The sequence below is a fragment of the Polyodon spathula genome, chromosome 6 (genome assembly GCF_017654505.1).
Source record: "Polyodon spathula isolate WHYD16114869_AA chromosome 6, ASM1765450v1, whole genome shotgun sequence".
Lineage (NCBI taxonomy): Eukaryota > Metazoa > Chordata > Actinopteri > Acipenseriformes > Polyodontidae > Polyodon > Polyodon spathula.
Genome location: NC_054539.1, coordinates 75,943,453 through 75,965,093, shown reverse-complemented (window position 1 = coordinate 75,965,093; position 21,641 = coordinate 75,943,453). Strand labels below are relative to the sequence as shown.

Below are 21,641 nucleotides of genomic sequence, written 5' to 3'. Positions count from 1 at the left end.
AGCCACTGCACCCACCCCCCCACAGCGTCACCCGCTTACACACAGCATTACATCTCCGTGCATCGAATAGTAAACCAGATAAAGACCAGGCACAGCCACTGCACCCACCCGCCCCACAGCGTCACCCGCTTACACACAGCATTACATCTCCGTGCATCGAATAGTAAACCAGATGAAGACCAGGCACAGCCACTGCACCCACCCGCCACAGCGTCACCCGCTTACACACAGCATTACATCTCCGTGCATCGAATAGTAAACCAGATAAAGACCAGGCACAGCCACTGCACCCACCCGTCCCACAGCGTCACCCGCTTACACACAGCATTACATCTCCGTGCATCGAATAGTAAACCAGATAAAGACCAGGCACAGCCACTGCACCCACCCCCCACAGCGTCACCCGCTTACACACAGCATTACATCTCCGTGCATCGAATAGTAAACCAGATAAAGACCAGGCACAGCCACTGCACCCACCCGCCCCACAGCGTCACCCGCTTACACACAGCATTACATCTCCGTGCATCGAATAGTAAACCAGATAAAGACCAGGCACAGCCACTGCACCCACCCCCTGACAGCGTCACCCGCTTACACACAGCATTACATCTCCGTGCATCGAATAGTAAACCAGATAAAGACCAGGCACAGCCACTGCACCCACCCGCCCCACAGCGTCACCCGCTTACACACAGCATTACATCTCCGTGCATCGAATAGTAAACCAGATAAAGACCAGGCACAGCCACTGCACCCACCCGCCCCACAGCGTCACCCGCTTACACACAGCATTACATCTCCGTGTATCGAATAGTAAACCAGATAAAGACCAGGCACAGCCACTGCACCCACCCGCCCCACAGCGTCACCCGCTTACACACAGCATTACATCTCCGTGTATCGAATAGTAAACCAGATAAAGACCAGGCACAGCCACTGCACCCACCCGCCCCACAGCGTCACCCGCTTACACACAGCATTACATCTCCGTGCATCGAATAGTAAACCAGATAAAGACCAGGCACAGCCACTGCACCCACCCCCCCACAGCGTCACCCGCTTACACACAGCATTACATCTCCGTGCATCGAATAGTAAACCAGATAAAGACCAGGCACAGCCACTGCACCCACCCGCCCCACAGCGTCACCCGCTTACACACAGCATTACATCTCCGTGTATCGAATAGTAAACCAGATAAAGACCAGGCACAGCCACTGCACCCACCCGCCCCACAGCGTCACCCGCTTACACACAGCATTACATCTCCGTGCATCGAATAGTAAACCAGATAAAGACCAGGCACAGCCACTGCACCCACCCGCCCCACAGCGTCACCCGCTTACACACAGCATTACATCTCCGTGCATCGAATAGTAAACCAGATAAAGACCAGGCACAGCCACTGCACCCACCCGTCCCACAGCGTCACCCGCTTACACACAGCATTACATCTCCGTGCATCGAATAGTAAACCAGATAAAGACCAGGCACAGCCACTGCACCCACCCGCCCCACAGCGTCACCCGCTTACACACAGCATTACATCTCCGTGTATCGAATAGTAAACCAGATAAAGACCAGGCACAGCCACTGCACCCACCCGCCCCACAGCGTCACCCGCTTACACACAGCATTACATCTCCGTGCATCGAATAGTAAACCAGATAAAGACCAGGCACAGCCACTGCACCCACCCGCCCCACAGCGTCACCCGCTTACACACAGCATTACATCTCCGTGCATCGAATAGTAAACCAGATAAAGACCAGGCACAGCCACTGCACCCACCCGCCCCACAGCGTCACCCGCTTACACACAGCATTACATCTCCGTGTATCGAATAGTAAACCAGATAAAGACCAGGCACAGCCACTGCACCCACCCGCCCCACAGCGTCACCCGCTTACACACAGCATTACATCTCCGTGTATCGAATAGTAAACCAGATAAAGACCAGGCACAGCCACTGCACCCACCCGCCCCACAGCGTCACCCGCTTACACACAGCATTACATCTCCGTGTATCGAATAGTAAACCAGATAAAGACCAGGCACAGCCACTGCACCCACCCGCCCCACAGCGTCACCCGCTTACACACAGCATTACATCTCCGTGTATCGAATAGTAAACCAGATAAAGACCAGGCACAGCCACTGCACCCACCCGCCCCACAGCGTCACCCGCTTACACACAGCATTACATCTCCGTGCATCGAATAGTAAACCAGATAAAGACCAGGCACAGCCACTGCACCCACCCTGACAGCGTCACCCGCTTACACACAGCATTACATCTCCGTGCATCGAATAGTAAACCAGATAAAGACCAGGCACAGCCACTGCACCCACCCGCCCCACAGCGTCACCCGCTTACACACAGCATTACATCTCCGTGCATCGAATAGTAAACCAGATAAAGACCAGGCACAGCCACTGCACCCACCCGCCCCACAGCGTCACCCGCTTACACACAGCATTACATCTCCGTGCATCGAATAGTAAACCAGATAAAGACCAGGCACAGCCACTGCACCCACCCTGACAGCGTCACCCGCTTACACACAGCATTACATCTCCGTGCATCGAATAGTAAACCAGATAAAGACCAGGCACAGCCACTGCACCCACCCGCCCCACAGCGTCACCCGCTTACACACAGCATTACATCTCCGTGCATCGAATAGTAAACCAGATAAAGACCAGGCACAGCCACTGCACCCACCCGCCCCACAGCGTCACCCGCTTACACACAGCATTACATCTCCGTGTATCGAATAGTAAACCAGATAAAGACCAGGCACAGCCACTGCACCCACCCGCCCCACAGCGTCACCCGCTTACACACAGCATTACATCTCCGTGTATCGAATAGTAAACCAGATAAAGACCAGGCACAGCCACTGCACCCACCCGCCCCACAGCGTCACCCGCTTACACACAGCATTACATCTCCGTGTATCGAATAGTAAACCAGATAAAGACCAGGCACAGCCACTGCACCCACCCGTCCCACAGCGTCACCCGCTTACACACAGCATTACATCTCCGTGTATCGAATAGTAAACCAGATAAAGACCAGGCACAGCCACTGCACCCACCCGCCCCACAGCGTCACCCGCTTACACACAGCATTACATCTCCGTGTATCGAATAGTAAACCAGATAGACTAGTGCAATATTAAATAGGACAGGAATGTATTTCTTTAAGTCTGTTGTTCGCAAGGCGTGCAAGTTTTTTTTTTTTTTTTTTTTTTTTTTTAATATCCATTAAATTATAGCACTGTATAAAAAAATAACATTTTGTTTCTATGTGTTCTACAACCATAGCCCAGCGAATATAATAGAATACAATCCCGTCTCAATCGCGGACGCTGTATGCTGTTGAGTCGAAGCGGGGCTGACCCAACAGCAGCAGTTTGGAAATTGATTTGTCCAAACGCGCGCCACCTGGCGTTCTACCTATACATTTTTGGCCACTAATAGTTCCTGAATTTATCACTTACGTAATTCTCATGTTGTAATATTACGCACATGCATTAAATAAACAAATACAACAAAATAAGATCTCAGTCTTGAATCATGTCACACAATTTTAAATAATGAATAAAAGGATATTAGATAACTTGTTAACTTGTCATTTCAATAGCGATCTTATGGTTCCCTTTCAATTCCCTCCAAAACAATACTTTTGGCATATGCCTGCTTGTCAGGTATTTACTGACCATTTTATATCAGCGTCCTCGGTCCCGCCTCCCGAGGTAATAAATAGTCACTGTTCTGAGACTTCAGTCTCTTGCCTTTCACTTCAGGTGAGTAAGTTTCGTATAAACTAGCCATCTCCAGCCGTGTGATTGACTCGAGCTCTCTCTATTGCAGTTTCATCGCTGGAAGTCGGCTCGCCACTTCCCCGGAATCAGAAACTGGGCAGCTGAAGATTAAGCTAACGCTACTCAACTGCATTTCGTTCAAAAAAAAAAAAATCAACAGTCTGCTTTCACTAACCTTGCTGCTTGCTACATGCGTTTTCTATATTTTCTTTCCTCTGCTCTTTGCAGCTGTTTTGAAAAGTCAAATGAAGAGAAGGGAGACTCCAGTCCTGGAGAGCTGCGTGGCTGCTGGTTTTCATTTCAACCAATCTCTCTCTCTGTTACTCCATTGAACCAATTTTTGACTTAATTAGTCAAGATTAGCATGTGTTCCAGATCTTTAGCCACTGATGAACAGGGTTGGAGACCCCTGCTCCAGTGAGACCAAGCTCCACTGAGTGCCGCTGTTGACTCAAAGACTGGGAGACCTCGGCACGTCCACTCGCTGTGCCCTAGTGCCCATACAGTTTGTTAATTACTATTTTATCATTAATGCTTACAGTAAAAAAAGAAAAAAAACACCCTTAGACTCCAGCTTGCTGTTGAGTGTCTGTGTCTGTTACTGCCTTGCAGTTTAAAAAAAAAAAAGAAAAAAACACGTGCTTCCTCCGTGAGGCCTGGTCCAGCTGTTGAGCAGACCCAACGCACATTCAAACCACTCGCCCATAAAAGCATTGTGTAGAGTCTCTCTCCTGTCTTTTTTTTCTCCCATCTGTAAGCTAGGCGCTGCACCGGCTATGTGCTGCATGAGATCCAGACACCATCTGAGGTGCTCCTCTCCACTGTAAGCTTCACACTGCCCTAGTCGTGTGACTGCACAGCAACTGTCTGAAGGCTATGCACCACACTGTTGCAAGCTACGCGCTGTTCCTGGTTGTGTGACTGCAAGCAGCCCAGACAAAGAAACACAACTCAGTGCCTTGGTGCTTTAGCCCTCAGTGCTTGGTGCTTCGGCCCCCGTGTCTAGGCCTCGACGCCCACGGTACTCTCGAGTCCTCGGTGCCTCAGTGCCTCACTTCTTCTGCCCCCTTGGTGTTCAAGTGCTCCCCCACATCAGTGGCTGCATGCCTCGGTGCTTCGGCATTCTCAGTGCCTCGAGGACTATACGCCTTAGCGCTTCGACGCCTCAAGGCTTTTTGAGCCCTGTGCAGCGGCGACTTTGGTGCTCCATAGCCTCAGGACCTCGGAGTTTCGACACTCTCGGCACCTCAAGAAACTCGATGCCTCAGCACTTTGACTCCTGTGGCACTTCACAGCTCCCTGCAGCGGTGTCCTCTGTGTTTCGACGCCCTCGGCACCTCAAGAAACTCGATGCCTCAGCTCTTTGACGCCTGTGGCACTTCACAGCTCCCTGCAGCGGTGTCCTCGTTGCTTTGACACCCTCGGTGTCCCAGGACATCGACGTCTTGGTGCATCGACACCCTCAGTCCCAAATCACTTATTGCATGAGCACACTCGATTCCTTCGAGGTTCTCGGTGCCTCGACGCTCCAGAACTTCGACGCGTTGGCGTTTGTTGGCCTCAAGCGATCCCTAGCTCTGATTTTTCCTCAGAGCCTGAGGTTCCAGCACCCTCGAGCTTGATTTGGACACTTATGGAGCAAGCCGCCAACTTCCTCCAGGTTCACTGGAAGGCAGTCTCTGAACAGTGCAGGTCTGTATTCAGACCAGTGCAGACTTCGACCCCCCAGCCTTTTTTGGTGTTCCTGGACTTTCTGGAGGAGGACAAATCCTCCTGGCAACACCTGACCTCAGCGCCAGGGTGTCCAAGAGCGATGCATGCACTCGCCTCCATGGAAGGTGCAGAGGCAGTAGGGCTCGCACTGTTCCCTCTGGTGGATACCACCACAGCGGCCCTAGTGCAAGCCCCCCAGTAGGATCCAAGGATCCTGTATGCAATAACGGCCAATGAAGGATCACCGAAGCCCACCTGAAAAAGGCTTACGTGGCTGAAGTGCAGGATGCCTCTTGACGGCCTACTTGGATGGCATGCTGCGCTCTGTAACCCTTCCCAAGCCGCTAGCTTCAAAGCTACATGTGGTTTCAGACACTTCTTACAGATTTCGGATTTCCAAGGGCAAGCTTTGGGCAGAAGCTTGGCAGGCTTAGTGGTGGCACGCAGACAGCTGTAGCTATCTCATGTGAAGGTCCCAGATGCGGAAAAGTACGCCTTATTGGATGCGTCTATCTCCCCTGGCCATACTTTTGCACCAGCAGTAAAGGAGATTCTGAGAGAGCGTTGCAGTGAGCGAGAGGCGTCTCGTCAGGTGACTGCAATTACTACAGTAACTCTGACTGTTCCAAACCATATGGCGCCATGGGGGGCACCTCCTCCAGGCCTCCGTGGCAGCTAACACACAGGGCCGTCAGCAAGGACAGGGAAATGCCGGACGTGGGGCCCTAGCATTCCAATGAAACCGCCCCAGGGAGCTTCAACCCCAGCCTCAGAACCCCAGCAAGGGCCATGAAGGTTTGCAGCTTCAGACCCACCCATTTGTACAACACCAACTGCAATACTGGAGCAATTGCACCTCTGACTCCTGGGTGCTTGCCACCATACACACCAGTTACACACTGCAGTTTCACTCGGACCTCCTTCCTTTCGAGGGATCACGGTGACATCCATGAAGGACCCTCTCCAGGTCTTGGCTCTCAAGCAAGAAGTAGAAGTACAACTTCTAAAACAGGCCATCCATCTCGTACAACACATCTCTCAAAGAGAGGGGTTCTACTCGAGATACTTCCTGGTGCCAAAAAAGGATGGTGGTCTTCACCCCATCCTAGACCTGAGACACCTCAACGGGTTCTTGAGGAAGAGGAGGTTCCAGGTTGTCACACAGCGCCACATCCTCCAGTCTGTCCGTGTACAACAGTGGACCGGAAGGATGCACATTTCCACATTCCTATCCGTCCAGTGCACAGGAAATATCTCCACTTCGCTTTTCAGGGGAGCGTCTTCGAGTTTTCCGTGCTGCCATTCAGCCTCTCCTTAGCACCCCCGCACATTTTCAAAGTGCATGGATGCCATCAGGGATCACGATGATGAATTGCTTGGATTTGTTCCCAGTCCCAGGAAGGAGCAGTGACCCATACAACGATTGTGACAGAGCATCTGTCTAAGCTGGGTCTCACCCTCAACGATGCAAAAAGCCAATTAATACCGGTGCAAAGTACGGTCTACTTGGGTCTCCGGTTGGATTCCCTTATGATGCGAGCCTACCTATTGGACGACAGAGTAGCCAACTGTCTGGCCCGGTTTCAACAAGGGTCCACAGTACAATTGGTGTTGAGCCAAAAACTACTGGGTCTGATGGTCTCAGCTTCGTCAGCCATCCAACTGGGGTTACTCCATGTGCGCTCGCTTCAAGTGTGGCTCAATGTCTTTCGGCTTCACCCCATGTGCGACAGACACCGTCGGCTGACAGTGTCTTGCCTATACTGGCTACGCTGGTGGAGGCAAGCCCCTCACCTGAGCGAAGGTGTAAAGATGGGAGTGATTTACAGCCATCAAGTGACGAGAGATACGTCCAACTACGGTTGGGGTGGGAGGATCCTGGTTGGGCCACTGGACATCCTTGCACATAAACGCGCTACTGCTGAAAGCGATTCACCTCGCACTGCAGCATTTCCTTCCTGTGCTCTGCTATGTGGTCCCCGGGGTTACACCGCATAGCCTTTTGGCTGCTGATCTGGGCACAGAGACACTCCCTGTCCCTCCGGGCTGTACATTTCCCGGGAGTGGTGAACTGGGCAGCAGACCTCCTCTCCAGGTAGGGTCTTCATCCGTCAGAATGGCGACTGCACCCTCCGGTGGTGCAGTGCATTTTGTAATGCTTTGAGGAAGCCCAGGTCAAGCTTTTTGCCACGGTAGAGACAACCCATTGCCCCCTGCGGTTCCCCCTCCGCAACAAGAAGTCCACTAGGCATCGACGCCCTAGCCCACAAATGGCCCAAAGCGCTTTTATCCGCTTTCCCGCCTATAATGTTGCTCCCTGCCTTCCTCGAGAAGAAGAGACAGAAATGAGACTGCAACCGTGAGTAGATGAAGGCTCAAACCATTTATTTTTTTTAATAATTCTATAATCACAAAATAAAATCATAAAGTGAGAGAAAGGGAATCGAAAGTGTAAATACATTTTTGTAGTAGTTTTTCTTTTACTCTTTTTCTCTATAGCCCATGAACACAACATTCTGTCAGATTCTTGTCTCCTCCAATCTTCTCGGTCTTTTCCCTGCACCCCTTTTATATGCCCTCACTTCCCCCGCCCCGTCTTTCGCACCAAACCTGCGCCCCAATTCCCCTCCTCACACGTCACGCAACCCCTACACTCACACACCCACTATGTAACCCTAGCACGCACACACACCCCCTCTGAACCCTGATTCTCTTCCCTCCCTCAGGATTGCTATATATATATATATGTGTATATGTGTGTGTGTACAGTGCCTATAGAAAGTCTACACCCCCTTTCAAAATGTTCACCTTTTGTTGCCTTGTAGCCTGGAATTAAAATGCATTAAAATAGTTTTTTTTTTCATTTATCTACACATCCTACCCCACAACTTCCAAGTGAAAAACATATTCTAGAAATTTGTCAAAAATGAATTAAAAATAAAAACTAAAATAATAGCAAACTCTTGTAATATAGCAATCCTAAATTAGCTCAGGTGTAACCAATCACTCTCAAAATCACACACCAAGTTAAGTGGCCTCCACCTGTGTTCAATTGTAGTGATATATTCAGGATAAATTCAGCACTTCCTGTAGGTTCCTTCTGCTGGTAGTGCATTTCAAAGCAAAGACTCAACCATGAGCACCAAGGCGCTTTCAAAGAACTCCGGGACAAAGTTGTTGAAAGGCACAGATCAGGGGATGGGTATAAAAAAATATTAAAGGCCTTGAATATCCCTTAGAGCACGGTCAAGACGATTATTAAGAAGTGGAAGGTGTATGGCACCACGAAGACCCTGCCTAGATCAGGCCATCCTTCCAGACTGGATGACCAAGCAAGAAGGAGTCTAATCAGAGAGGCTACCAAGAGGCCAATGGCAACTTTGCAAGCTACAGGCTTTTATGGCCAAAACTGGTCACAATGTGCATGTGACAACAATATCTCAAGCACGCCACAAATCTGGCCTGTATGGTAGGGTGGCAAGAAGGAAGCCATTACTCAAGAAAGCCCACCTTTAATCCTATTTGAAGTATGCAAAAAAAAAAAAAAACAGTCAAGAGATTCTGTAGCCATGTGGCAAAAAGTTTTGTGGTCTGACGAAACTAAAATTTAACTTTTTAGCCTAAATGCAAAGCCTTATGTTTGGTGCAAACCCAACACAGCGCATCAACCAAAGAACACCATCCCTGCTGGTGATGGCAGCATCATGTTATGGGGATGTTTCTCATTGGCAGGGACTGGGGCACTTGTCAGGATAGAAGGGAAATTGAATGGAGCAAAGTACAAAGAAGTCTTTGAGGAAAACCTGCTGCCCTCTACAAATGTTCTTGAGATCCCCGACCTAAATCCAATCGGAAATTTGTGGCATGACTTGAAGATTGCTGTCCAACAACGCTCCCCAAGGAACTTGACAGAGCTTGAACAGTTTTGTAAAGAAGAATGGTCAAATATTGTCAAATCTAGGTGTGCAAAGTTGGTAGAGACCTATTCCAACAGATCGTAATTGCTGCCAAATGTGCTTCCACCAAGTGGAAGTGGAGACTTATCCAATTATGATCTTTCAGTTTTGTATTTTTAAGATGTAACTTTTTTCCCCTTAACAGTGTGGAGTATGGTGTTTAAATATATGGGAAAAAAAATCGTCATTTATATGCATGAAACTCTGAGGCATTGATACAACAAAATGTGAAAAAAGTTCAAGAGGGTGTAGACTTTGTATAGACACAGAAACCCTTATCTAGCTCTGTATGAGTTCAGCACACCCATCCTGGGTTTGGAAACTGTGAGGGTGGATTAATTGTATTGCATTCTTATCAGTTTATTGTTATTTTTCCAAAAATATAGCATTTTTTGCATTTAACATGAAAATACATGACACAAAGTGTAAAATCTGTTTTTCTTTATTTCCTTGAACAAAAAATGTCCTCCAGGAATAACAGATTTCTAGTATGTGTGAGAGTGTACATGTGTGCACAAGAGTCTGTTAGAACAGAAGTTGACAAAAATAATGAATCTCCGTCAGGGTCTGGATGGAAGCTTTTTTCCTCATTGGACCATGTGACAGAATCTGAGCTGTAACTCTCCCCGCGACCAGAAAGTGTGCCGAATCGATGGTAGGTGGCAACCGGAAGTCAGACATTTTGGAGAAAGCACATATCTGCGAGGTTAGTAAACAACTCCATTGTGGTCAGCTGTGTGGAATGCAGCGATTGGATACCCCGCGTCGCTGGGTAAATCACAAGGAGTAGTTTGGTAATAGAAAGGGAACGCAGCTACGTGAATACTGCCCCCTGACGCTGAAACCTAACTCACCAGCCGGAGCTGTATGGTTTTGTTTTGTTTGTCTTGTATTTCATAATGCGTAAAACAACCAAGGACACAACCTCTGTGTTGTCATAGTGACGGCCATGGCATCAGAGGAGGACTAGCAGACGGGAGCTGCCACCACAGAACCAGCACAAACCCCTCAGCACTCCCCTGGCTGACCAGCACAGACACGCACTACCACCCACCTGTTTGGAGAGTGTTGTGCACAAAGGATTGCTTTTGTGGATGTACATATTTTGTTTGGTATTGCAATCAACCACATAGCCCCCAATACCATAGTTGGTAGAGGGATGGATGTATTGTTTTGTTTAAAATAAACACTGACATTTGAGGAAGTGCTGTCTGGACATTGAATTGCTTTCACCCACATCACTCTCATCCGGTCACAGACCAATGCTAAAGTAATGAATCTCCTTCAGGGTCTGGATTGACGTTTTTTAATTCACTGGACCCATGTTAAAACAAGGTTGCTGGCCTGTGTTTCAGGTGCAGTTTTACAAGCCTTGGTTGTTTTCTATGAATTACATAAATGCATAAGTATTCATAAGCTAGTCATTGACATTTTACAAAGTAAACCAGTGGTGTTGAACGTAACAGAACTGGTAGGTAGTGGTTGTTGTATAACATCATGCGTCGTAGTTATAAATATCTGAATGTCGTCAAAAAGAGTTTGTTTTGACCGTCTCCCTCAATTACTTTGAAACTGCAGAGGAGATATGAATAGCCTGAGCTGCTCAGATTTTCTTCCACTAGAGCTGCACTTCAATAAGTACATTTTTGTATAAAAAAAGATCTCGAATTTACTGCATTTATTGGATTTTTTTTTTTTTGTTTCAGTTAAGGGCGAACATGTTACATGTTGCATAAAGTAATCATGCATGTTACACAAAGGCATAACACCTACAATATTTACAGAGAGATATTTTTACAGCTGTACAATAAACACACACTATCTTAGTATTACAATTTCGTCAAGCAGTACGGTAAAACTCTGCCGTTGTTTATGACTGTAAAAGTGTGCCGGTTAGACGGTGCGTCGGGTTAGACGGTGCGTCGGGTTAGACGGTGTGTCTGGTTAGACGGTGTGTTGGTTAGACGGTGTGTTGGTTAGACGGTGCGTCGGTTAGACGGTGTGTCGGTTAGACGGTGCGTCGGTTAGACGGTGCGTCGGTTACGGTGTGTTGGTTAGACGGTGTGTCGGTTAGACGGTGTGTTGGTTAGACGGTGTGTCGGGTTAGACGGTGTGTCGGTTAGACGGTGTGTTGGTTAGACGGTGTGTTGGTTAGACGGTGTGTCGGGTTAGACGGTGTGTTGGTTAGACGGTGTGTCGGGTTAGACGGTGTGTCGGGTTAGACGGTGTGTTGGTTAGACGGTGTGTTGGTTAGACGGTGTGTCGGGTTAGACGGTGTGTCGGGTTAGACGGTGTGTTGGTTAGACGGTGTGTCGGGTTAGACGGTGTGTCGGGTTAGACGGTGTGTCGGGTTAGACGGTGTGTCGGGTTAGACGGTGTGTCGGGTTAGACGGTGTGTTGGTTAGACGGTGTGTCGGGTTAGACGGTGTGTTGGTTAGACGGTGTGTTGGTTAGACGGTGTGTCGGGTTAGACGGTGTGTCGGGTTAGACGGTGTGTCGGGTTAGACGGTGTGTCGGGTTAGACGGTGTGTCGGGTTAGACGGTGTGTCGGGTTAGACGGTGTGTTGGTTAGACGGTGTGTCGGGTTAGACGGTGTGTTGGTTAGACGGTGTGTTGGTTAGACGGTGTGTCGGGTTAGACGGTGTGTCGGGTTAGACGGTGTGTTGGTTAGACGGTGTGTCGGGTTAGACGGTGTGTCGGGTTAGACGGTGTGTCGGGTTAGACGGTGTGTCGGGTTAGACGGTGTGTCGGGTTAGACGGTGTGTCGGGTTAGACGGTGTGTCGGGTTAGACGGTGTGTCGGGTTAGACGGTGTGTCGGGTTAGACGGTGTGTCGGGTTAGACGGTGTGTTGGTTAGACGGTGTGTTGGTTAGACGGTGTGTTGGGTTAGACGGTGTGTTGGTTAGACGGTGTGTCGGGTTAGACGGTGTGTCGGGTTAGACGGTGTGTCGGGTTAGACGGTGTGTCGGGTTAGACGGTGTGTCGGGTTAGACGGTGTGTCGGGTTAGACGGTGTGTCGGGTTAGACGGTGTGTCGGGTTAGACGGTGTGTCGGGTTAGACGGTGTGTCGGGTTAGACGGTGTGTCGGGTTAGACGGTGTGTCGGGTTAGACGGTGTGTCGGGTTAGACGGTGCGTCGGGTTAGACGGTGCGTCGGGTTAGACGGTGTGTCGGGTTAGACGGTGTGTCGGGTTAGACGGTGTGTCGGGTTAGACGGTGTGTCGGGTTAGACGGTGTGTTGGTTAGACGGTGTGTTGGTTAGACGGTGTGTCGGGTTAGACGGTGTGTTGGTTAGACGGTGTGTCGGGTTAGACGGTGTGTTGGTTAGACGGTGTGTTGGTTAGACGGTGTGTCGGTTAGACGGTGTGTCGGGTTAGACGGTGTGTCGGGTTAGACGGTGTGTCGGGTTAGACGGTGTGTCGGGTTAGACGGTGTGTCGGGTTAGACGGTGTGTCGGGGTTGTTGGTTAGACGGTGTGTTGGTTAGACGGTGTGTTTGGTTAGACGGTGTGTCGGGTTAGACGGTGTGTTGGTTAGACGGTGTGTCGGGTTAGACGGTTAGACGGTGTGTCGGTTAGACGGTGTGTTGGTTAGACGGTGTGTCGGGTTAGACGGTGTGTCGGGTTAGACGGTGTGTCGGGTGTGTCGGGTTAGACGGTAGACGGTGCTAGACGGTGGTGTGTCGGGTTAGACGGTTAGACGGTGTGTCGGGTTAGACGGTGTGTCGGTTAGACGGTGTGTCGGGTTAGACGGTGTGTTGGTTAGACGGTGTGTTGGTTAGACGGTGTGTGTGTTGGTTAGACGGTGTGTTGGTTAGACGGTGTGTTGGTTAGACGGTGTGTTGGTTAGACGGTGTGTCGGGTTAGACGGTGTGTCGGGTTAGACGGTGTGTCGGGTTAGACGGTGTGTCGGGTTAGACGGTGTGTTGGTTAGACGGTGTGTTGGGTTAGACGGTGTGTGGTTGGTTAGACGGTGTGTTGGGGCGGTGTGTTGGTTAGACGGTGTGTTGGTTAGACGGTGTGTTGGTTAGACGGTGTGTTGGTTAGACGGTGTGTTGGTTAGACGGTGTGTTGGTTAGACGGTGTGTTGGTTAGACGGTGTGTTGGTTAGACGGTGTGTTGGTTAGACGGTGTGTTGGTTAGACGGTGTGTTGGTTAGACGGTGTGTTGGTTAGACGGTGTGTTGGTTAGACGGTGTGTTGGTTAGACGGTGTGTTGGTTAGACGGTGTGTTGGTTAGACGGTGTGTTGGTTAGACGGTGTGTTGGTTAGACGGTGTGTTGGTTAGACGGTGTGTCGGGTTAGACGGTGTGTTGGTTAGACGGTGTGTTGGTTAGACGGTGTGTCGGGTTAGACGGTGTGTTGGTTAGACGGTGCGTCGGGTTAGACGGTGCGTCGGGTTAGACGGTGTGTCGGTTAGACGGTGTGTTGGTTAGACGGTGTGTCGGGTTAGACGGTGTGTCGGTTAGACGGTGCGTCGGTTAGACGGTGCGTCGGTTAGACGGTGTGTCGGTTAGACGGTGTGTCGGTTAGACGGTGTGTCGGTTAGACGGTGTGTTGGTTAGACGGTGTGTTGGTTAGACGGTGTGTTGGTTAGACGGTGTGTTGGTTAGACGGTGTGTCGGTTAGACGGTGTGTCGGTTAGACGGTGTGTCGGTTAGACGGTGCGTCGGTTAGACGGTGCGTCGGTTAGACGGTGTGTCGGTTAGACGGTGTGTCGGTTAGACGGTGTGTCGGTTAGACGGTGTGTTGGTTAGACGGTGTGTTGGTTAGACGGTGTGTTGGTTAGACGGTGTGTTGGTTAGACGGTGTGTTGGTTAGACGGTGTGTTGGGTTAGACGGTGTGTCGGGTTAGACGGTGTGTCGGGTTAGACGGTGTGTTGGTTAGACGGTGTGTCGGGTTAGACGGTGTGTCGGGTTAGACGGTGTGTCGGGTTAGACGGTGTGTCGGGTTAGACGGTGTGTCGGGTTAGACGGTGTGTCGGGTTAGACGGTGTGTTGGTTAGACGGTGTGTTGGTTAGACGGTGTGTTGGTTAGACGGTGTGTTGGTTAGACGGTGTGTTGGTTAGACGGTGTGTCGGGTTAGACGGTGTGTTGGTTAGACGGTGTGTCGGGTTAGACGGTGTGTCGGGTTAGACGGTGTGTTGGTTAGACGGTGTGTTGGGTTAGACGGTGTGTTGGTTAGACGGTGTGTTGGTTAGACGGTGTGTTGGTTAGACGGTGTGTTGGTTAGACGGTGTGTTGGTTAGACGGTGTGTTGGTTAGACGGTGTGTCGGGTTAGACGGTGTGTTGGTTAGACGGTGTGTTGGTTAGACGGTGTGTTGGTTAGACGGTGTGTTGGTTAGACGGTGTGTTGGTTAGACGGTGTGTTGGTTAGACGGTGTGTCGGGTTAGACGGTGTGTTGGTTAGACGGTGTGTTGGGTTAGACGGTGTGTTGGTTAGACGGTGTGTCGGGTTAGACGGTGTGTCGGGTTAGACGGTGTGTCGGGTTAGACGGTGTGTTGGTTAGACGGTGTGTTGGTTAGACGGTGTGTTGGTTAGACGGTGTGTTGGTTAGACGGTGTGTTGGTTAGACGGTGTGTTGGTTAGACGGTGTGTTGGTTAGACGGTGTGTCGGGTTAGACGGTGTGTCGGGTTAGACGGTGTGTTGGTTAGACGGTGTGTCGGGTTAGACGGTGTGTCGGGTTAGACGGTGTGTCGGGTTAGACGGTGTGTCGGGTTAGACGGTGTGTTGGTTAGACGGTGTGTTGGTTAGACGGTGTGTTGGTTAGACGGTGTGTTGGTTAGACGGTGTGTTGGTTAGACGGTGTGTCGGGTTAGACGGTGTGTTGGTTAGACGGTGTGTTGGTTAGACGGTGTGTTGGTTAGACGGTGTGTCGGGTTAGACGGTGTGTTGGTTAGACGGTGTGTTGGTTAGACGGTGTGTTGGTTAGACGGTGTGTCGGGTTAGACGGTGTGTCGGGTTAGACGGTGTGTCGGGTTAGACGGTGTGTCGGGTTAGACGGTGTGTCGGGTTAGACGGTGTGTCGGGTTAGACGGTGTGTCGGGTTAGACGGTGTGTCGGGTTAGACGGTGTGTTGGTTAGACGGTGTGTCGGGTTAGACGGTGTGTTGGTTAGACGGTGTGTTGGTTAGACGGTGTGTTGGTTAGACGGTGTGTTGGTTAGACGGTGTGTTGGTTAGACGGTGTGTTGGTTAGACGGTGTGTTGGTTAGACGGTGTGTTGGTTAGACGGTGTGTTGGTTAGACGGTGTGTTGGTTAGACGGTGTGTTGGTTAGACGGTGTGTTGGTTAGACGGTGTGTTGGTTAGGCGGTGTGTTGGTTAGACGGTGTGTTGGTTAGACGGTGTGTTGGTTGGTTAGACGGTGTGTTGGTTAGACGGTGTGTTGGTTAGACGGTGTGTTGGTTAGACGGTGTGTTGGTTAGACGGTGTGTTGGTTAGACGGTGTGTTGGTTAGACGGTGTGTTGGTTAGACGGTGTGTCTGGTTAGACGGTGTGTCGGGTTAGACGGTGTGTGTGGTTAGACGGTGTGTTGGTTAGACGGTGTGTTGGTTAGACGGTGTGTTGGTTAGACGGTGTGTTGGTTAGACGGTGTGTTGGTTAGACGGTGTGTTGGTTAGACGGTGTGTTGGTTAGACGGTGTGTTGGTTAGACGGTGTGTCGGTTAGACGGTGTGTTGGTTAGACGGTGTGTTGGTTAGACGGTGTGTTGGTTAGACGGTGTGTTGGTTAGGCGGTGTGTTGGTTAGACGGTGTGTTGGGTTAGACGGTGTGTCTGGTTAGACGGTGTGTTGGTTAGACGGTGTGTTGGTTAGACGGTGTGTTGGTTAGACGGTGTGTTGGTTAGACGGTGTGTTGGTTAGACGGTGTGTTGGTTAGACGGTGTGTTGGTTAGACGGTGTGTTGGTTAGACGGTGTGTTGGTTAGACGGTGTGTTGGTTAGACGGTGTGTTGGTTAGACGGTGTGTTGGTTAGACGGTGTGTTGGTTAGACGGTGTGTTGGTTAGACGGTGTGTTGGTTAGACGGTGTGTTGGGTTAGACGGTGTGTTGGTTAGACGGTGTGTTGGTTAGACGGTGTGCTGGTTAGACGGTGCGTGGGTTAGACGGTGTGTTGGTTAGACGGTGTGTTGGGTTAGACGGTGTGTTGGTTAGACGGTGTGTCGGGTTAGACAGTGTGTTGGTTAGACGGTGTGTTGGTTAGACAGTGTGGTGGATCTGAGAGTACCTGTAAAAAATCTAATACAGTACCTAAAAAAGGTAAAGTGACAAAACTATCTGAAGTCTTTAAAAAATAAATGTATTACTGTTGATAAAGTATGATAAACACAATATTGCCTCAGCACACTTTAAACACAATAATACCGCAACAAAATCTTGAGCTGTTATTCACACAAGTCGTTAACCCATTTCCTAGAAAGACTTGCTCACGTATTGGTACTGGACCTTCATGCAGATTCATGCACTTTCTGCTGCATTCAGGGTTTCTCTGCATTGCTTTTCAGAATGTCTGAAATGCTTTGCCTTGCGATTTTTGAATTTTTTGTACTTTTTTGGTGTTGGTTTTGATAAACTTTGTGATAAGTGCATTTGTTTCTGCCAGGAGATACAGTAGCTCATTGTTTAGACATTTTATTTGCTGTTCAACAGCAGCACACTTCAGAATGGAGCCGACAGGACATGTGAGTGCATACACCAGGGGTGTTCAATCACAGCTCTGGGGCGCCGGTGCTCTCCAGCTTTTACAGGTACAATGAGATAGGAACTCCTTAGGGGTCTGGATGGAGGGTTAATTGGTTCAATTAAACAATTTAGAACAGCACTGAAACAAAGACCAGGGGTGGAAGGGACCACTTTGGCCAGCCCCTGACACACACAAAAAAGTCTTGCTGGCTGGTTTTTTTTTTTTTTTTTTTTTTTAATTTGTTGTTTATTTACATTGTTTTCCAGATTGTAGAGATTCCATTCATTTCAATAGGGATTGTAGAGAGGATCACACCATTCGTTTCAATAGGGATTGTAGAGAGGATCACACCATTCATTTCAATAGGGATTGTAGAGGGGATCACACCATTCATTTCAATAGGGATTGTAGAGAGGATCACACCATCCATTTCAATAGGGACTGTAGAGAGGATCACACCATCAATTTCAATAGGGATTGTAGAGGGGATCACACCATTCGTTTCAATAGGGATTGTAGAGGGGATCACACCATTCATTTCAATAGGGATTGTAGAGAGGATCACACCATCAATTTCAATAGGGATTGTAGAGGGGATCACACCATTCGTTACAATAGGGATTGGGTTGGAACACAAAAATCAGGCAAAGTTCTACAGAATGCAGGTATGTAGAGGGGCTGGATTAAACAGGTTTTTGAGCATTATATAATAAAAAAGGGAATGCTATCCAAAAGCTCAGAAGTAATTAAATGGTCTCACTGTTTATCCATACCAGTATAAGCCCATACTTAACACACCATTTTCTATGAACTGAAAAGCAGCTGTATTCCAAATAAAGCAGAAACAGCTTTCCTTCTGAGAAAATTGTACACATCACACAGGGGCGTGTGATCCAGTCAGCGCAGGGGGGTGTGATCGTGTCAGCGCAGGGGCGTTTGATCGTGTCAGAGCAGGGGCCTTTGATCGTGTCAGAGCAGGGGCCTGTGATCCTGTCAGCGCAGGGGCGTGTGATCGTGTCAGCGCAGGGGCGTGTGATCGTGTCAGCGCAGGGGCGTTTGATCCAGTCAGCGCAGGGGCGTTTGATCCAGTCAGCGCAGGGGCGTGTGATCCAGTCAGCGCAGGGGCGTGTGATCGTGTCAGCGCAGGGGCGTTTGATCCAGTCAGCGCAGGGGCGTGTGATCCAGTCAGCGCAGGGGCGTGTGATCCAGTCAGCGCAGGGGCGTGTGATCCAGTCAGCGCAGGGGCGTGTGATCCAGTCAGCGCAGGGGCGTGTGATCCAGTCAGCGCAGGGGCGTTTGATCCAGTCAGCGCAGGGGCGTGTGATCCGGTCAGCGCAGGGGCGTGTGATCCGGTCAGCGCAGGGGCGTTTGATCGAGTCAGAGCAGGGGCGTTTGATCGAGTCAGCGCAGGGGCGTTTGATCGTGTCAGCGCAGGGGCGTTTGATCCAGTCAGCGCAGGGGCGTTTGATCCAGTCAGCGCAGGGGCGTTTGATCCAGTCAGCGCAGGGGCGTTTGATCGAGTCAGAGCAGGGGCGTTTGATCCAGTCAGCGCAGGGGCGTTTGATCCAGTCAGCGCAGGGGCGTTTGATCCAGTCAGCGCAGGGGCGTTTGATCCAGTCAGCGCAGGGGCGTGTGATCCAGTCAGCGCAGGGGCGTTTGATCCAGTCAGCGCAGGGGCGTTTGATCCAGTCAGCGCAGGGGCGTGTGATCGTGTCAGCGCAGGGGCGTTTGATCGTGTCAGCGCAGGGGCGTTTGATCCAGTCAGCAGGGGCGTTTGAGGGGCGTGTGATCGTGTCAGCGCAGGGGCGTGTGATCGTGTCAGCGCAGGGGCGTTTGATCGAGTCAGCGCAGGGGCGTGTGATCGTGTCAGCGCAGGGGCGTGTGATCGTGTCAGCGCAGGGGCGTTTGATCCAGTCAGCGCAGGGGCGTTTGATCCAGTCAGCGCAGGGGCGTTTGATCCAGTCAGCGCAGGGGCGTGTGATCCAGTCAGCGCAGGGGCGTGTGATCCAGTCAGCGCAGGGGCGTTTGATCCAGTCAGCGCAGGGGCGTTTGATCCAGTCAGCGCAGGGGCGTTTGATCCAGTCAGCGCAGGGGCGTGTGATCCAGTCAGCGCAGGGGCGTGTGATCGTGTCAGCGCAGGGGCGTGTGATCGTGTCAGCGCAGGGGCGTGTGATCGTGTCAGCGCAGGGGCGTGTGATCGTGTCAGCGCAGGGGCGTGTGATCGTGTCAGCGCAGGGGCGTTTGATCCAGTCAGCGCAGGGGCGTTTGATCCAGTCAGCGCAGGGGCGTTTGATCCAGTCAGCGCAGGGGCGTTTGATCCAGTCAGCGCAGGGGCGTTTGATCCAGTCAGCGCAGGGGCGTTTGATCCAGTCAGCGCAGGGGCGTTTGATCCAGTCAGCGCAGGGGCGTTTGATCCAGTCAGCGCAGGGGCGTGTGATCCAGTCAGCGCAGGGGCGTGTGATCGTGTCAGCGCAGGGGCGTGTGATCGTGTCAGCGCAGGGGCGTTTGATCCAGTCAGCGCAGGGGCGTGTGATCCAGTCAGCGCAGGGGCGTGTGATCCAGTCAGCGCAGGGGCGTGTGATCGTGTCAGCGCAGGGGCGTGTGATCCAGTCAGCGCAGGGGCGTGTGATCCAGTCAGCGCAGGGGCGTGTGATCGTGTCAGCGCAGGGGCGTGTGATCGTGTCAGCGCAGGGGCGTGTGATCGTGTCAGCGCAGGGGCGTGTGATCGTGTCAGCGCAGGGGCGTGTGATCGTGTCAGAGCAGTGCCAGATACTTTCACTTTTATGGCACATAGTGCTTGTTTATTAATGTATATCCTGGTATTCATATAAAGGGCAGCGGTGATAGGAGAATACATCAAACTAAATCTGTGGAACACCCCAAATTAAATGTGTGTGGTGGTCTCAGTGTTGCCCCCAGTGGACATTCATCATGGCACACTCTTAGGCAGGGGGTAATGACGGAATGGCAGGTAAAGAAAATGGCTGTGTTAATCAGAACACAACGGGGACTAACTTAAAATGCTAACTTGGCTGTATATTTTAAATAAATAAAAATAGCCATGGTCCAGGAAGTTAAACAGAATATTAAATTATTAAACACATAATCACTATTAATAAACAAGTAATCTATAAGGTTCTTTATTTTGTTTTTGTATAAAAAATTACCTTGCTGTCAGCTTGCTGAGCATATTGCTCCAGTTTTGTATTTCTAAATAATGTAAATATAATGGCAAAACCAGGACGATTTAACAATTTTACTGTTTCTGACTGCAACAATCCCAAATTTCCCGGGATGTCTGGTAACCCTACTTCCCCTAACCTCTGCAGCACTAAATTAACAGGACTTAGCCCAAGTCACCAAATGCATTATTCTTTTTTTCCTTAATGAAAACATACAAAGAAACAATAAGTTGCTATGTCAACAAAGATTATAATGACAACAGTTTGAAATATGAAAACGTCTGCTGCTCAAACAACCCCTGGTTGCATGCATGCTTGCTGTCTGTGCGATACCACACACCCTAGTCACCAAGACAAATGTGCTATTTGAATATTCTCTCATGAACGCATGGGATTTTCATGAAATAGTCCACAATGATCCAATAAAGCTGTATGAGAACTTAAGAAAAAACACATGTATAAAAATAAGATGAACAAATAAAAAAGCCCAGACATAACTTTAAAAAAAAAACCATTTGGCTAAACCAGTTATTTTAAGAATATCCAGACCAGCGCTCAAATTTCTTTTGTCACAAAGTTCTCAAAAACAGCACCTGCTTTGTTTTTCAACAAAGTGAAACAACAACAAGGGCCCAGAATGTACTGTGGAGGGTCTGGGGCTTTTAAACATTGGTTTCTATGTAGTATGAAGTGTCTGTGACTTTGGGTTCTCCCTCAGGACGGGTTTGAGACTGGTGTGGAGGCTGTGTCTCTGGAGCTTTGAGTTCTCCCTCAGGACGGGTCTGAGGCTGGTGTGGAGGCTGTGTCTCTGGAGCTTTGAGTTCTTCCTCAGGACGAGTCTGAGGCTGGTGTGGAGGCTGTGTCTCTGGAGCTTTGAGTTCTCCCTCAGGACGGGTCTGAGGCTGGTGTGGAGGCTGTGTCTCTGGAGCTTTGAGTTCTCCCTCAGGACGAGTCTGAGGCTGGTGTGGAGGCTGTGTCTCTGGAGCTTTGAGTTCTTCCTCAGGACGAGTCTGAGGCTGGTGTGGAGGCTGTGACTCTGGAGCTTTGAGTTCTCCCTCAGGACGAGTCTGAGGCTGGTGTGGAGGCTGTGTCTCTGGAACTTTGGCTTTTCCCTCAGTGTGAGGCTGGTGGTTCTGACAGATCTCCTGCAGTAACAGTAGATTGACTTCCTTCCATTCCCTATACTCCTGTGCTGTCAGCCTGGGCTTCTCCAAAATCTGCGCAATCGTCATTAAATCAGCTTCTCTGGCCTTTATGGTTGAGAAAGAAAAGCAGA

General features: G+C 50.2%; 1 protein-coding gene across 2 annotated transcripts in view; it reads right to left on the bottom strand.

Annotated features, from left to right (window-relative positions):
* Window positions 1–20,307: 20,307 nt before the first annotated feature.
* The window catches only part of LOC121317642 (connector enhancer of kinase suppressor of ras 3-like), an 80,331-nt gene continuing 78,997 nt past the window's right edge, over window positions 20,308–21,641 (bottom strand). For both annotated transcript variants that reach the window (XM_041253789.1, XM_041253790.1), the window contains one exon: window positions 20,308–21,615. In XM_041253789.1, coding sequence (XP_041109723.1) covers window positions 21,028–21,615 — 588 coding nt within the window. In that variant the 3' untranslated portion in view covers window positions 20,308–21,027. The remainder of the gene's footprint in view (window positions 21,616–21,641) is intronic.